This window comes from Montipora capricornis, chromosome 1 (assembly GCF_036669925.1).
Source record: "Montipora capricornis isolate CH-2021 chromosome 1, ASM3666992v2, whole genome shotgun sequence".
NCBI classification, from domain to species: Eukaryota; Metazoa; Cnidaria; class Anthozoa; order Scleractinia; family Acroporidae; genus Montipora; species Montipora capricornis.
Window position 1 is genome coordinate 6582469 of NC_090883.1, and position 17500 is coordinate 6599968.

Genomic DNA, 17500 nt, shown 5'->3' on the forward strand with positions numbered 1-17500 from the left:
TCCTGAATTTTGTCCTGGAAAAATTTACTAAACATATTTGCTAGCGTCTGTTCACAGTCATGACGTGGAAGAGACACAGCCTTTTCAACATGAAAAAAGCTATCTATAACTTTAAACAAGCGGTTTTGGTCAGCGTCAGCAATCTTGTTCTTATAGTATTCTGTCTTGGTCGCTTTAACTACTGCGTAGTACTCAGTCATATGCTTGATAAATATTTGTTTATGGATTTCTAGGCCAGACTTCATCCACTGACGTTCGAGTCGACGCTTCTCAGTTTTAAGTTTTCTAAGACTGTCATTGATCCACGGTGAATGAGGTCGTAAAGTGACCATGTGTGTACGTTCAGGGGCATGCATGTCAAGTAGATCGGAGAGGTCAGCATTGTAGTGGTACACGATTTTATCAGGGTCGTCCAGATTTAGGTTATAGATCACTACTAGTAGGCTCTTAAGGTCAGATCTAAAGGAATCCATATCAATATTTCTCAGGTTGCGGGAGGCAATAACTCTCACACAAATACACACTTTTATATTTCTTCGCGTGCAACCCTACTGGAGACCTTCACGGCTACATATGAGTACGTTTTTCACAGAAAACCCTAAGTGAGACCAGACCAAAATCCGAAATTTACACCCCCAAGCGAGACGACGAGCATCCCTCCCTTTTAAAATAGGAATTCCCCCCCCCCCCCCGGGTTTGCTCACAGAAGGTTTTACAATATTTTACAACTTGACTTCAAGAACTTATTTAGCCATCAAGTTTACACTGATAAATTTTTGGGTGGCAAAAGCGCTAATGATCCCATACATTGTTTGTAAAATTTCAAATTTTCAAAGCATCATTGCTCAAATTTCTGGAGATAGCTCATTATGCAATGCACTTTCAATATTCAGTACTTATTCTCGGCTGACTGATTACAAAACAATAGCATTGTGCTATTAATGTGGCAAAAAACGTGAAAGATTCCCCTATATCTTGGAATTCTACGACTATTGAACATACTTGCCATGAACTTTATAATACGCTAACTGTATTGCCATTTGTACATAGGTGTCAGGATGGATCCTGAAAGTCTTTATAAAACTCTTGCCATACTCATGTGGTTGGTACGCACTTACATCTACTACTGATGCCTGAAAGAAAAGAACAATAATAAAAATGTAAAAAAAAAGGTTCGTAAAATAAGTTCCAGAAGTCAGAGCGCAATAAAAAAAAAAGTTTAAAAAAGTGGATTGTTTGTTCGACTCAACCGTGTCGTTGATTTTTTGATTTTAGTTTACGTAACGCAATTCAGCAGGACACTGTTTCCAATGTTCTTTTATATACGTTTTACTCACTCCTTGCACGTTTATCGCGTTTTTCTATGATAGGGGGGATAAGGATGTTTCCGGGAATTGACGACATGATTGCTTGTTCGTGACTTGAAATAGATATCTTTTAGTTTTATAAAGAGCGTTGTGTCAAACAGTTTCTTCGCGACGTCGTGATACTCGCGAGACTGTGATTTTAAGAATAAAACATTACAAAACGTAAAGAACACTGTTATTGGGAGGCAAACATTCTCCAAACGTGGCACCTCCGACGGGACATTAGGACTAGCAAAGGGATCGTGAATGTGAGTATAATTACGACCTGAATTTGGTCGACCGAAGGTCACAATGACAGCAACAGGCAGTGACAGGTGCAAAACCGAACAGAATCAACGAGTTCGGCGAAAATTTGACATATTGCCTTCAAGCATTACAAACATTGGGCAAATTGGAACAAGTTAATGGAGCTATCTCGATGACACTGGACAAATTGCCTGGGATTCGTGGGGACCTGGTACGAACTGATCCGGAATGGGAAAAAAAGGATTTCTCGAAACTTTCAGAAGAGATTCGCTTATGGTTAAGGAGAAACTCGTCCGACAGTAAAACTACGGAGAGAGAGTTCAATGAACAGCGTGATCCGAACATCCGAGCAAGATTTACCGAGCACGTGGACAAGAATTCAATCCGAAACAATGCGTAAATTGTGAAGATATAAGCCACACATCGATTGAATGCCAAAAGATAAACAACATTGATGAAAGGAAAAAGATTCTCGCAAGAACTTGTGTTTTAATTGTGCTACACCCAATCATCGCGCTGCGGAATGTTGCAGCAACATTGCAGAAAATAACATCACACATCAATGTGACCGCAAGCAAACTATCACGGGTGAAACTGTCGACAAGAAAACGCTGATGTCAAAAAGGAATACTACCATCCGTTTCACAACTCTTGAATGTTCACAACCCAGTGGGACGTAAAAGAACCCACACACTATTCGTAAAGAGTAGGGCATGGAGTTCCCGATGTTGTGGTCAGGCCTCATTTCATTCATTCATGTGCTGGGTGAGGTCGCTAACGGACTGATAGCGGCTGCCAGGGGCTGCCAGCGGCGCCTATATATGCTGATGTCCGATCTCACCCATAGATCACTTGCTTGTAAAGCACATTTGAATATGCCAATAGAAAATGCGCTATGTAAATTTATTACCATTACCATTACCACTAATCGACACAGGGGTCGGAAGTTCATACGCGTCAGGGAAATTGATGGATCTTCTTAAGAAGAAGCTGTGTGAAACAACAACGAAACGAGTGGACGTGTTAATAACTTCTCTAGAAACGAAGGTAGAAATGTACGACGCACGAATTGAATCATTAGACGGATTTTTCAGTATGGGAGTGAAGCTCACTATAGTTCATAAAGGAGAACTGCTGACTGTTGATAATCCGAAGTATCAAGAGTTAATTGACAATTACGACCACTTGAAAGGAATCAAGATCGAAGACCATGACACAAAGGAACAGCTACCAGTACACGTAGTTCTAGGAAGTGGAGAATATGCTCGAATTAAAACTGAAACAAAACCGCACGTTGGCAGAGATGGGAGATCCACCGGCACAAAAAACAAAGCAGGGGTGGTTCCTTATGTTACCCGGCCAAGAATACGACCACAATCGCACGTTGTTAACCCAAACCAGCCAAACAGACTACAAAGAACTTTGTCGTCTGGACATCCTCGGTTTAGCAAACTCTTGCGAACACGACCAAATGACTGTTAATGATGAATTCAAAGAACAGGTGGTGAGAGATAAGGAAGGGTGGTATGAGACGGGCATACCATGGAGTGGAAGTCATCCTGTCCTGCCCTCCAACAAACAAGGGAGAATTCGCCGTCTAAGCAGTCCAAATAAGAAACTGGAAGGCACAGGGTTGACAAATGAATACGATCAAGTCATCCGAGATAAAAAAAAGAACAAGAAATCATTGAAGACTGTCCATCTGAACCAGCTGGTCGAGTACGAAATTACGAGTGGTCTACGACGCTTCAGCAAGAGCTTATCCAAATGCACCATCTTTAAACGAATGTTTGCACCCAGGCCCCGCGTTACAAAACAAATTATGGAACGTGTTAGTCCGTCAACGCTTCTACCCTTTGGCTATCTCTGGGAACATTCAGAAAGCCTTTTTATAAATAAAAATCAAGGAACGAGGGCGTGATGCACTCCGCTTCCAAGGGCAATGGAACGAAGGTTGTGACATCGAGACCTACAGATTCACGCTGGCCTTGTTTGGTTTAACTTGCTCACCTTTCCTCCTGGGGGGAGTTATCGAACAGCATTTGCACGTTTGGGAGAACAAGATGCCAGACATTGTGACGGCAATATGCAACAGTCTGTATGTGGATGATTTGCTGAATGGAGGTCACACTGTTGCTCAAGCCCGAGAACGAAAAAGTTCAGCCATAGAGATATTCAGTGACGCAAAGTTCGTCTTACATAAATGGACCTCAAATGTAACGAATTGGAAGACAACCACAATCAAGAAGAAAAGAATAGCGACTTATCATTTGCCAAGCAACAGTTGGTTCCCAACAAAACGAATCTAAAGTACTTGGGTTGCCATGGGACAAGGACATGGATACACTGACTGTCAACTTCCCGAAGAACAAGATCCCAACGACCAAGAGAGAAGTACTGAGACATCTAGCCAACGTGTATGATCCCTTGGGTCTAGCCACACCACTCACCTTGAAAGGGAAGTTCATCTACCGGAACATTTGCAATCACACGGTACCATGGGATTCCCAGCTCAGTCAACAACTTGTCCAGAGAGTAGAAAACTGGGAACAGAGCCTACCGACTGAAATAACTGTGCCACACCCTGTGGTGCACTACAGAGAGCCAGTGGTGGACATTCAGCTACACGCCTTCGGCGATGCAAGCACACAGGGCGTAAGTGCTGCTGTGACATGACAACCAAGTGGGACAACGCAACGGCTAGTCGCAGCTAAAGGGTGGTTACCAAAACAAAGTCTTACAATACCACGCCTTGAGTTGGTCTCTGCCCACATGGCAACCAACCTTGTGACCAATGTACGAAACACGTTACATGACCTGCCCAACTCTGAAGTTTATGCCTGGCTGGACAGTACATTCGCCTTGCACTGGATCCTCGGAAATGGCCAGCGCATGAGAACCCAGCAGCCGATTCAGCGAGCAGGGGTGGAGGAACTTCGGAATTGTTGTGGAATGGACCTGACTGGCTGTCTAACCAGAGAAATTGGTCCCCAAACTTAGTGACATCTGCATCAAAAGCCTCAGAAGAAGAAACTTAAGTGATCGGCGAACTTCTCAATGAAGGTCACATTGAAGAACCAATCGATATTATGGACGAATTACTGGAAAAGAAGGACCTGTGCCATGCCTTGCGAGTAGCAGCACGGGTTGCAAGGTTTGTACACAACTGCAGAAGAAGAGAGAGGCTCACTGGAATCTTTAGGAAAACTAAAATAGATGACGTAAAGCAACGATGGATTCTACTCGTACAACAAAGGGATCGATCAAAGCCTCACTTTGAACAAACTCAGAAACAACTCAACTTGCAAATCAACTCCAATGGCCTAACTGCGAGCCGTGGAAGAATACAGGGGAATTACCCGATCTACCTTCCCAGAGGTGCCGTTTTTACTTGGCGGAAACTGGTGCACTTCGATTTCCAGGCCCCAGTTGTTCGAACGATGGCAAGCGCTATCCACCGGATAAATCACTATCCAGTGGATAAGTCATAGCGAAACCAATCGCGCTATCCAGTGGATAGTGATTTATCCGGTGGATAGTGTTATCCACCTTTTGAACAACGTGGGCCAGGTCTTTTGTTGACACATCTGTGTGACGATATGGTGATATGTATCAGAGTACACTGTTTGGTGGTGCGGTCTTTAATAATAGCATCGAGACTGTTGTGGTTTTATTAAATAGATCAGCAATTTCCATCGCATAATTTGATAGGTAATGCCATGTATAAAAATGGAAATACCTGGATCAATTGTTCTTGGTTTAGAGCTCGGTCAGTGCCGATTTTCATGTCCCAGTGAATCGATACCATGTCATTCTTTTACACTGCCTTCGGTTGGTGTTCATACCAGTTTTCCTTATTTTCAATGTTGAAGTGTTTGTAGATACTTAGGTGGACATATGCAGCAACATCATCATGTCTGATTATATTCTCTGTTTTGGCCAATACTGGGCAACCAGAGATTATATGATGAAGTGTCTCTCAGTGGAGAGATATGCATACTCTACACAAACAGGGTGTGTGTTGTAAGATCTAAACTTGACACTCCTCTTTCACAACTGAGCATAACTTCTTCTTTTGATAATGTTTGTAGACCAGCTGCATCATATCAGTATTGTGTTCAAGGTACACTCCCAGGCCAATATTCTTGTTTTCACAATATTCTAATTCCAGTTGTAGTAGACCCCGCCCCCTTGACCACGTGGTACGTATAGGTATTATCTCACTGATCTTCCAATCAATGATGTTTTAGTTGTAAGACACCGGTGGCACAGCAAGAGTGTTAAGTTCACTTCCTAATACCAATCACATATGTCTGTAATATTCTATGCGAATCTTGTCCTTCATTGTTTGATGTTGAATACCATCACCCTCTTTCACTGTCACGGTCAAGTTGTATAGAGGTCGTCTTGATAAGCTTTCCACATTTAAACGTTGCCTTGGCACATTTATCAAGTCCAAATGACATCTTGATTTACTGTCACCAGTGTTCCCTCAAGATGTTCATCATTTTCCGCGTACAGTTTCAAATCATCCATATAAAATAGATGATAAACTGTTTCAGCTTTAACTTTAAAGCCATATCCTGTGCTGTTGAGCATGGTTCCAAGAGGCGCTAGGGACAAGCACAACGGTCGGCAATGGCATTGCACAATAATGATAACGAAAACAATAATAATAATAATAATAATAATAATAATAATAATAATAATTAGCAGCAACAGCAGCACTAGTAGTAGTAGTATGATGATGATGTAATTACCTTTTAAGGGAGCAACTTACTGTTTCTTGATATTTTTTGACAGCTTGCCTAACAGCACCAGATATGACTTCATCTACGGTGAATACCAATTCTTCAGGCTTGTAATAATTCTTGATTTCCTTACTTCCCTGCTTGAAAAAAACATCAACCCATGTTTCAATGGATCATCACTTCCCGGCTTATCTAACTCTTTGAAATGAGCCTGTGATGTAAAAATTAGAAAAACGAAATAAAATCAAAAGTTATGTGAAAATACCACTTGAAACTGGGCCTTTGAAAGTTGGTATTTGCAGTAAGGTCTTTGTACAAGCCTTTGGCTTCCTCAGGTCCCCTCACCACTCTCAATTTTTCACATTGTAATCCGTAGTTTGACGAAATGTTGTGATATATATACATCTTATTTGATGGTTTATAATAAGCGCGGATTTTTTGCGAGTTGCGTAGTGCAGTGAGCAAAATGTCTGCGAGTATTGTATGTTAAACCATCGAATAAGAGATTTATTATCCACTGCAAAAAGGTGTTACTTTGCTTCAATTTTATTTGGTAAGAGTGTTTTTAAAAAAGGCATCATCTGTCCTTCAGGGCGCGTGCGAACGATGTAAGCAGGACAAAAAGCCAGCCACATGTCCTTTATTTGATTGGATGTAAACAAAACGACGAGTGACAAGCGATAACAAGCTAAATTCTCAGGCTTTGCATGTGAAAACAATTTCTTTTATTGAAAAACTCCCGTTCCGTCCGTATTTGCTCTGTTCTAAACCGGTCAAACCGGGACACTACAGTGTATTACCGTCTCATTTTGCGTGTTCTCTTGACCAAATATGGTAAAATGGCGTAACATTGGAATAATAAATAAAAAAATGTGACCCATGTAGAATTTTTAATAACTTACGACTTTCATGAACAAATCTACAACTAACGAAATCCATGTAGATCAACAGTATTGTGTTGCATGACTCTTACTCTGAGGTGTACAGACTAGTAGCTTAGTCACCATCATTTCAGTGACATTCTTTAAAAAGTAGCAGAATTTCGTTGTCACCAGGTAACACTAAGAGAGCCTTAGACCACGCAAAAAAAAGAAAAAAATGAGATTGAACTAGCCATGATAAATGAACATGCCCTTGGGTATGGTACAAAGAGATGAGACTCACCCACAAAACTAGAACTCCGTACAATTTGTAATTGATATTTACATTAAATCAAATTTTAGCGGAGCCAATATTTGACAAAGTTTCCAGACGGTTTCTAATTCTAGCGTGAATCCTAATCGCTAGCTATTGACAGTTGACTCTCCATTTGCTCGCTGAGGATGCGCTTGCTTTCTTTTAAAACCCTTGCGATTCAAGAAAAATTCATTGCCAAACTGGTGAATTCCAAAGTAAAATTCACTTGAAAAACCGATATCGCACTCATCGCTTCGTGATTCATGCGACAACGGTTTTTTGCGTGAAACTTACCGTGGAATTCACTAGTTAGGCAAAGCGAACAAAAACATTTTATGAAGCAGTAAACGGAAACACCAAAACGCGGACAATTTGAAACCTTTCATTTTCGCTAACCCTACAGGCTCCGCATTTAGGCTTGGCTAAATCTATATGTTACATTTCCGAGACAAAGTCAAAATAACGTAGGTCGTGATAGCGAAGATGCCACAGGTATTCGGTATTTCAAGCTTCCTTTTGTGGAAGACCTTAGACAACAATGACCAGTACAGGGATGCTGACCAGCGGTTTTCGTTAAAACAATGGTTTGCTGGGGGTACTCAGTCTCGCGGGCTCAGAAAACCTGGTTGTGGTCATTGTTATTTAAGGTTTTTCTCCATTTTTAGGTAAATTCTCTTGTGGAGCACATAGATCTGATGTTCCCTAAATCTGTCACCAAAGCGTCAACCAGTTTCACCGATATAGATCTAGTGACATGCGCGGCATTTCATTGCATACACCACATTCTCGCTGACACAGGTATATTTCGATGTAAACGTGATGCATCCACTTGGGGTATATACGCTTCACACGCCTAAGATAGCAGACTCCGATCTTTTGGTTGGACGCCATTTTGCTTCCCTCGGAGAACACTAATCAGGACATGCTGGTTTCTGTTTACAAATCGAATGTGATTCAGTGTTGTCTGTTCTCTTATCGACAAAGATATTCGTCATCACAGTGGTCAAAAGGTTGTGGATTCACGAGGTGCAGCCGAGTGATGACGAATATCTTTGTCGATGAGAGTACAGACAACGCTGAACCACTTTCGATTTGTTTTTTACCACAATATTCAACGCCAAAGAAAGTTTTTATTTCAGAGCGTCACGAAAATCATGACACAAAGAAAGAGCAAGCGTGGTCTATAACTTTCTTGCAATATGATTGGTTTATATCCCAAAATGGGCGTTCCTGATTGGCTATTACATTGCGTGACAAATTGACGGGAGCATGACGCGAACAGCGTAGTCTAGACTCTTATCGACAACGGCAAATTAGCCAATCAGGTTACGATATTGCAAGCAATTGTGGTAAAAAATCCGTGCCACAGACAGACGCAGTTCTGAGGCCACGATGATTTTCCGACACCGCACCCTACACCCTGGTGGTCTCAATGTGGACTTCGGTTTTACATAAAGTCAGCGCGCGCTGTAGACGTTGAGATTTTTGTTTTTATTTGAGCGTTAAGCTGCAAAGCCATTTTTCAGTTGATTTCAAACCAATGATGAAGAGGGAGTACCCTCAAATCGTCTGGTTTACATTTTAAATTATCGGGCAAAAATTTAAACTTTCCTTTACCATTCTTCACTATATTGTAGTGCACAGTTTCTTCGATTTCATAAATTGTGCGAATGGAGGAATTAAGATACGCGGCTTTATCTAATTCCAGGTAACTTAACCTATAAAACTGCTCTGTTTTTTAGCCTTCTGGTTCATTTTCGCCTCTTTGATGCTTCCCTTATCTGTTATAAATTTTATCGCAGCTTCGTGAAATACTTATCCGTTATAAATTTTGTCGCAGCTTCATGAAAGACAAATACGAAAAGCTGTCAGGCTGAACTAAAGTGATGAATGGTCAGGATTCCAGCCGTTAAATATGAGTATTCCGATTAAAAACAGGCATGTCGTATATCATCTCATTGGTCTCATAACACATACCAACCCCGCAAGACAGGGCTTAACTTCCGTGAACTTTTGTCGTGAAAGGCATCTCAAAGACGAGCACTGAATCAAGCTGTTAGCCATGTCCACTGTCAAGCTGAATTTTGTGATTCACGACTCTTTCTCATATATATTACTGTACTTTAGTCAAACGAAAAGTAGAACTAATAACAACAGCAATTCACACTTTAAATTGCTGTGAAAAAAAAGTTGAAGTGATTTTGGAAATGATCAACATGCTAGATGCCAACGTTACTCGATTCCCTTCTATTTTCTTCAGTCTTTTTACCAGTAATTTAACGTCCCTTCCGGCAGGGGGCTATTTACGTTTTATTAAATTCTCAATCTCGGATAATTCAATTCTCGTGCTCTGATTGGTTCACTCAATCTCGGTTATCAGCTCATATGACCTTATATGATAAATGATTGCGCTTAGCGTTGCTGAACTAAAAACTTTTACGCCAGAAAGCGTGCTCTTGGCATAAAGCAAAAGAAAAACGTTTTTGTGGAAAGCTTGGAAATTTTTAAACTGAAAAACCCCAGCTATGAACCAGAGTTAAACACTTCAAGGTCATCAGCTTCTGATAACGCCAGATGGTTTTACTTCAATGGGGGCCAGTTCAAGGGTGAAAGGGAAAATGAATTGAGTTTATGTCAATATACAACACCTTCCATTCTCCTCCTCTTTCTGAAAGGTACTCACAAGCCTGAAGAACAACAGTGATTTCAGCAATACCGTCAAATGGTGCATGCTGAAACAAGACAGAACGAGAAAAAAAAAAGAGAGAACCAAAAAGTATGAATTTTGACTTTAAAAAAAGATCTTAAGTTTCTAAAGCTGTCCTTTGACCCAAAATAAATATTAAGAATCCCTGTGGCACCAGCTCATCAATGAATTAAAAAATAATAATTCTGAAGCCTGAACATGAAGGAATAACTGATCGAAGTACACACTGAAGAGTAAGGAACAGGCATTGTAGCATTTGTCATTTTTTATAATAATTTTGTAAAAAAAAAACTATCCACCAATGGAAGCCACGGGATATTTGGAAAAAAAATAGTAATGTAAGTGCCAAGGCAATGACCTTATGATAACTAATTCAAATGCTCTAATCGTTTCACTTACGTCACAGTGAACACTAAACAACCCAGATCTAAATGCCAGCATACTAAAGGACTTGTCAAACCAACGATTGGTGCAATCACCAACTACAGCTTCCCTAATTGTCTGAAAAACCAACATAAAAAGCTACCATTCAATGCAGTTCAATTAGCAAGTATCAAAAATACCATAATACTCTTTGTTTGTCCCTCCAAAATTTTGCATAAACATTGTTTCCAGTTTTACTTGGGACCATTTTAAGTCCCAAGAGAAAATAAAAACAATGATTGTGCAAAATTTTGGAGGGATAAACAAAGAGTATTATGGTATTTTTGATATTGACTAGTACCACTCAACCCTGTCAATGCAGTGATAATTCTTCTAATTGCCTAATAGAATAAATTATTGTGGAGGAACCAGTAATTACATTGTACTTTAAAACTAAGTATTACTGTACAATTGGCAACAAAATGTTCATGCAAATTTAAATAACGTCAAATGTTCTAAAGTCAAAGGTATCATTTTCTTACCATTTCAAGGTACCAGTTCACTTTATCACATTTCTACTTGGATACAGAAAACGTAGTTACTCATGAGACGATGGAGAATGCAACACACATCTTTTAAAATTAAGTACAATGTATAATGAAAATCTTTTATTGGTAAAAATTCCTTCACTACTGCTTGTGGAAATTTTGAAAGCATGCATGTACTCCAGCATCACATAGTCTATGTGTACCTTAGATATAATTGTAGTGATTTCCTGCCCTTGTGAAATTGATGGTATAACTATGACGCTGTAGTTAGGAAGCAGAAAGAGTGTGTTTGTGGAGTGTCTAGAGCGGTTAATTCTATTTCCCTTCCCTCCCATCCCATCCCTTTTTCCTGTCTCCTGTGTTGCATGGGGGATCATGGCTGGGCTACCAGGATTTCCCAGGCATGGTTAAGCAGACTCTATCTAGGAGCTGGCTGCCAATAGTGGAAGCCCCTTGGATATCTCAGGCACCCAACCTCCACAAGTGACGACAAGTCGTTAAAGATCAAGTATACTGACCTCAGTATTTGAAACAGGTGAGGCTTCATCCAAAACTAGAGCAAACAAACTTGTTTCAATGATGTCAAGGTTCTTCTGGTTAATTCTGTTCAGACTTATCAACCTTTCCCGCAACTATACATGACAAAATGTTTAAAAAAATGACTTATTAAACTATAGAGCTGATAATAATTAACTAAAAAAATACAGTATGGAGCTGCCATAATGCCACAAACTAAGGCAGTTATAGCTGCAAATTATTAATGAAGTTAAATGCAGTTTTAACTGAGTTAACAACTAGGAGCGACTGCAGTCAATTGTTGTCAGTGGTTTTGTTATATTTTCTCATGCATCAGATTCTTCATGCAGTTGTAGAGCTCATTCATCGGTGTGGTGGGAAAAACAAGCATTTTAATCTGTGTTAATCTGTGCAGATTAACACAGTTGTTAATCTGCAAGAATTCTTTTCTTATTCAGTTTTACGCTTAAGACAGAACAGGCAAACTTTATCATTAAATTTTGTTGCATTACTTATGTTCAAATTGCTAAGACTTAAGTGTTAATGTGGCTTAATTAGTATGCATGATTCGCAAAATGTCCTGTGGTCATTAAGGTAGAGGTGGCCTTGCACGGCCAATCTGACAGAGCACTTAATTGTTATATTGGCAACAAACACCAACCATATAATAAAATAAATAAAAGCATTACAGTTCTTTTGTCCAGCCTTTTCAGACAATGAATGAATACAACAAAAGTGAAGAAAAGATTTACATCATGCCAAGTCTTGAGAAATTTTTTTTTTTTTCACCTCATGCCAGACATTTCTTTCCTCTCCAGTCAAAGAGCCAATCGCTTGGCCAGGAGCACTGACATCAGTTAAAGATTGTATTTCCAGAAGTTGTCTTAATTTATAACAGAAGAGATCAAAGGACATATAAGTACACCTGTGGGCAATGAACCACTGTTATTTGATAATGATACATGAGATAATAATAATAATAATAATAATAATAATAATAATAATAACAACAACAAATAACAATTATAACAACTTTACTTATTAATTGTCAATGGATTTAGCACTACACCACTAATTGGTGACACTAATGAACAAATTAACTCAAATCAAATCAAATGTTGCTTTTTGAGGAGAGAGGAAAACCGGAGTACCCGGGTGAAAAACCTCTTGGAGCAGAGAAGAGAACCAACAAACTCAACCCACACGACACACATATGACGCCACATAATAATCACGCACATAATTATGAGATACATGGAACTCCCTCTCCTAATGTTTTGGATTCAACTCCATACACAAAACTAAAAATGCCTGCAGGTATTAAAGAAAGACAACATTGCACCTCGTTAATACAGTAGATGTGGTTAGTGTGGAATAACTGTGATTGATGTAGAAATGCAGATTAATTGAGTGTCTGCTTGTCAGTGGGCTCTACAATGTCATTTATGATGTGCCTCAAATTTCAAATGCAGCCACTGATGCAGGTCATAGGAGAACGCAATTTCTAATCTTGGGTTTCCTGTGCATAGGGTCAGCTTTAGAAAATTTTTGATTTTTCATTTGTCTGCTTTTCAGTGTCATCTTGAATTATGTCATACAACCATTGATAGTCATCATATGCGCAAATGACGATCCTGCATCTCATGATTGTTTGCTCCAATAAGTTTGTTTGTTTCTTTTTTTTTTTCTTCCCTACTCTTCTCCTTTGCTTCCAAAGCGGCTGTCAAATGCACTTCAATTATCTGAGATTACTACTAGTGACAATTATTATTACCGATAGACGTGAACATGGTTGGGATAGAGGAAAGGGAATCCAATACTGTAATCCCTAACAAATAGCTATAGGCATGCTGAGTCTGGCAGCTCAGACATACCGGTAAGTGTCTAAAATACATGTACATGTACCTCTTCACCCAAGGATTCAGGGCAGCTACAGATTATAGATAAATATTTGTGAAAAATTGCTGCTCTAACCATACAACTTTTACATAACACAATATTGACTCTAATATCATCATAAGACATATAACTGACAAAGAAATAAATTGTGGGTTACCAGTCGGAGTTCCTAAGGTTGCACAGGAACATTGTCACTACTGACAGCTTTAAGGTTAAATCTGCAGGGCTACATGTAAATATGTTTCAGCTTAGTTTATTCCAGTTTCTACATACATCCTATTTACACTGCACACAACAAGGACCAAACACCAAAGATGTTGATGGCTATAAAAGTTTCAGGTACTTACTGTTCAATTTCAAGTGGTGATATTGGATCCATCTTTTCATCGAGAACTGTACAGCAGAATATCCTTCCTTTAGTTTGAACAATGATGTGGCGAGATGCTCTTTGTGGGGCTACATGTAGTCAAAGACAACAATAATTGAGTTCTTTAATAAATGTGCATAGCAGATTAACTCAATCTCATTATCTCCAATGAAAAAACAATTTCATTTAACACAATAATCATGTTGCCTTGAAGACCTGAAACAGGTTTTCACCATCCCAATGTAATGCAACAACTACATATATCAGACTAACTGTACTGTATGGTGAGGTATAACAAAAGGCCATGATTCGACTACATTGTATTATAATATTACATATTTTATAATACCTCAGTCTATGATAGCATGCCTGCCATATACTGAAGGTCCTTGCCTAATATTATTAACCCACTGACTACTAAACCACACCCTCCCCCCCCCCTCTCCCCCAATTGACTAGTACTATTGCAGAGTAAAATCTATCAAGTCTCACTCCCAGGGGTCAATGGGATAAGCATGTCATATAGTATTCAAATTTCAATGTTGGTTTCTGTTGCTTTAATCAAAGATCTAGGGGTATAAACTAACTTCCGCTCTCTTGGTTTTTTTTTTTTTTAAGTTCAATTTTAACCCTTCCCCTCCTAAGAGTAGCAATAATTATTATAGATTTTAATGCGAGATGACTTTACTTGCCAATGGGGGAACCCTCAGACGCAAAAGGATGATATAATTATATCTAGGTCCACTCAGAAATCCTGCTCCCATTAATGCCAAATAAATCGAGCTTCAAAAAACGTGGGTTTTAACTTAAAGTATAGTGCTCAAACTACTGTAACAGCTGTAGGTTAATGAAAGGTGTGTAATAAATTGTGCATGGCATTAAACACATACATGTATGTGCATGTAGGAAACCAAATATGGTCCAAACCAAGGAAAATTACCAATATTGGGGTTGTCCATTATCGGCTATTCTAAAAGTAAGGACATTTATTTATTTATTTAGTAAAAAGAACTGAATGACAGAATGAGGTGTTCTCACCAGGCCACGCCCTCGCGGGATTCCCACAAGAAAAATAGAAATGGTGCATTAAAAGCAATGCAAATGCACAAGGATGCACAAGGATGCAACAAGCAAAACCGACTTTTACAACTAAGTTACCGTAGCAGTTTTTTAATGGTCAGGCAGCTACTCCAGCTCTATGATGCTTCTTCAACTGAATGAAAACAGTTGATCAAAGTATTCAAAGCCTTAAATAATTTATTGACTTTTGCCTTCGTAAGTCATACAAAGGTGGCACAGCTTCAACATCTGGACTGCCATATTGGATCAGGTAGGTATTAATTTTCAGAAAATACCTGTTCAGAAGACGATTTGAGATCTAGAATTTTCGGAACATTTTTTTTTAATTTCTTGCTTGCCTGCGAGTCCTAGGATTTTCCAACATCTAAAAAATGGCATAATTGCCATTTTTTAACGAATTCTTACCCTAAAAAGGTCACCTAGAATTTTCGGGAGCCTTTTTTCTGGGTGAAATTATTTTTTGAAAAGGTAAGTTTTGATCCCTATAATTTTCAGATCACTAGACTTTCAGCTAGGAAATCCGAACAGATGAAAACATTTTAGGCAATAAAAAAATGCCTATATCTGCCGTTCAAATACTAAAATATGTTTAACAATTAAGTGGTTTTGAACTACATTCTCGTTGGGTGCCCCTGATTTACAGTGCGGGCTCATGTTATTCGTCAGGCACAGATAAAATTAGATTCTTTCACAAAAGTACCAAGGATTTAAGAAAAGTGTAGAAGATCACCCAAATGCTGGTAAAGAGGACGATAAAAAAAGGACAACGTAGCAAGCAAAGATCAAAAAGCTATTTTACTGGAGAAAGACCGTGTTTTTCAGAGTGAACGGCAGTCGAACTACATATGGCTTGCCTATGATGCCAACAAAAAGATCATGACCTGTAAGATCTGCCACGAGGCAAACAAATTAAATGCATTTACAGGGCGCGACGAAAGTGCTGTCCGATAGCCCGGGGCTACTGGAATGACTTGTTGGGCTAGCATTTTCTTATCGTAGCTTGCCCAACGGGCAAGCACCGTTGGTTTCTCTTTTCTGATGATAAATTGAGCTTTTATACCACAAAGTGTGTAGCAGAAGCTCCTGAGTTAAAATGATAACGTTATGAGGCCAAATTATCGTAGCGTGACGTTTTGCGCCGCATTTTAGTTGCGTCCGTAAATAACGTCATGACTTTTTCTGCTTACATAGCGACCGAAATATATTTTTGAAATGACAATCTTTGCAGACTGACAGCGTGCAGTGCGAGACAATCAGTCTAATTAAATTCCAGCCAAGTCACAGTGCAGTGGATTTTCTCGGAAATTTAGGTGCGTTTTGTTGGGAAACTATTGTTATTGCGCATACATTCTGCGCATCCCGAGATAATCTGGTTTCCTACCATTGATGCTTACTAATACAGGGATGTTATTGCGCGACTTAAAACTATCCGGAAAAAGTAGATCTTAGTAAATACTCTTGGTATCCAAAAAGAAAATTGCGGGTAACCAGGCATTTTTGAGAAATAATTAAGATTCAGTTTGAGAAAAAAACGCCATACATTGCTTTGTATTTTAAAGATTTTTACAAATATTATTCATGAATTATCTTTGAAAAATGGGTGATTACCCCCAATTTTCTTTTTGGATTTCCATAACACTTGTTAAGATCTACATTTCCTGCATAATCATGAAACAGGGCAAAAATACCCTTAAATAGTAGGCACCGTCCTTAAATACATCTGATTATTGTTTATGAACAATTTAATGTCGGGCTAGCTCGTCAGACCTTCGGGCTAGTAACCTCAAGTAACAGCTTGCCCGAAGGGCAACCTCATCTTTTCATTTTCGTCTCACCCTACATTTACAATATTGTCGAGGGCTCACTACTGCAAGAGTTACAATTTGAACGTGCCTTGATGAAATGGACAAAGAAAAAACAAAGGATTTTTTCCACCTTTGTTATGAAGCGCAAGGATTAAACTTTGTCCCACTTAAGCTCCTGCAGGGTCCATATTATACAAAAAAGGGGGCCCTGGGACTCCCTAAGGCAAAATCCTGGTTTATTTTCTTCATTTCTTTATTTATTTTTATGTATTTGCTCCATTACATAATGTAAGTATATTACAATTTTTTTTCTTTTTTTTTTTTTCTCTTTTCTATTTTGTCTTAATTTTTTTTTTTTTTTTTACAATAATATTATATATATGTATATATATTTTATTTATTTATTTATTTATTTATTTCTTTATTTATTCTCTCTCTTTTTTTATTTTACTTTCCTTTTTTTTGTCCCACTGGTGAGAACACTGAGAATGTCACCTGATTAGGGGTTCAAATCCCATTGAATCTCCTGAATTTTCTCTCAGGCATCTTGATGATGCAGTGTAGTACTTATTGTTGCTTAAATTGTCCAGGTGTGTGCTAGATCATTTCAAATTTTATCCACAATTTAATAGTCTGTGATAAAGCATTTGGTTAATGTACATGTACCTGTTAAAA

General features: G+C 38.9%; 1 protein-coding gene across 2 annotated transcripts in view; it reads right to left on the reverse strand.

The window, feature by feature from the left end:
- Positions 1-17500, reverse strand: part of LOC138044020 (peroxisomal carnitine O-octanoyltransferase-like) — a 54022-nt gene that overhangs the window by 25273 nt on the left and 11249 nt on the right. For both annotated transcript variants that reach the window (XM_068890641.1, XM_068890723.1), the window contains exons 5-12: positions 17492-17500; positions 13921-14029; positions 12464-12557; positions 11677-11790; positions 10647-10748; positions 10189-10272; positions 6394-6501; positions 1003-1133 (exon numbers count right to left, since the gene is read on the reverse strand). The exon at positions 17492-17500 is cut by the window's right edge and continues 119 nt beyond it. In XM_068890641.1, the coding sequence (XP_068746742.1) occupies positions 1003-1133; positions 6394-6501; positions 10189-10272; positions 10647-10748; positions 11677-11790; positions 12464-12557; positions 13921-14029; positions 17492-17500 (751 nt within the window). The remainder of the gene's footprint in view (positions 1-1002; positions 1134-6393; positions 6502-10188; positions 10273-10646; positions 10749-11676; positions 11791-12463; positions 12558-13920; positions 14030-17491) is intronic.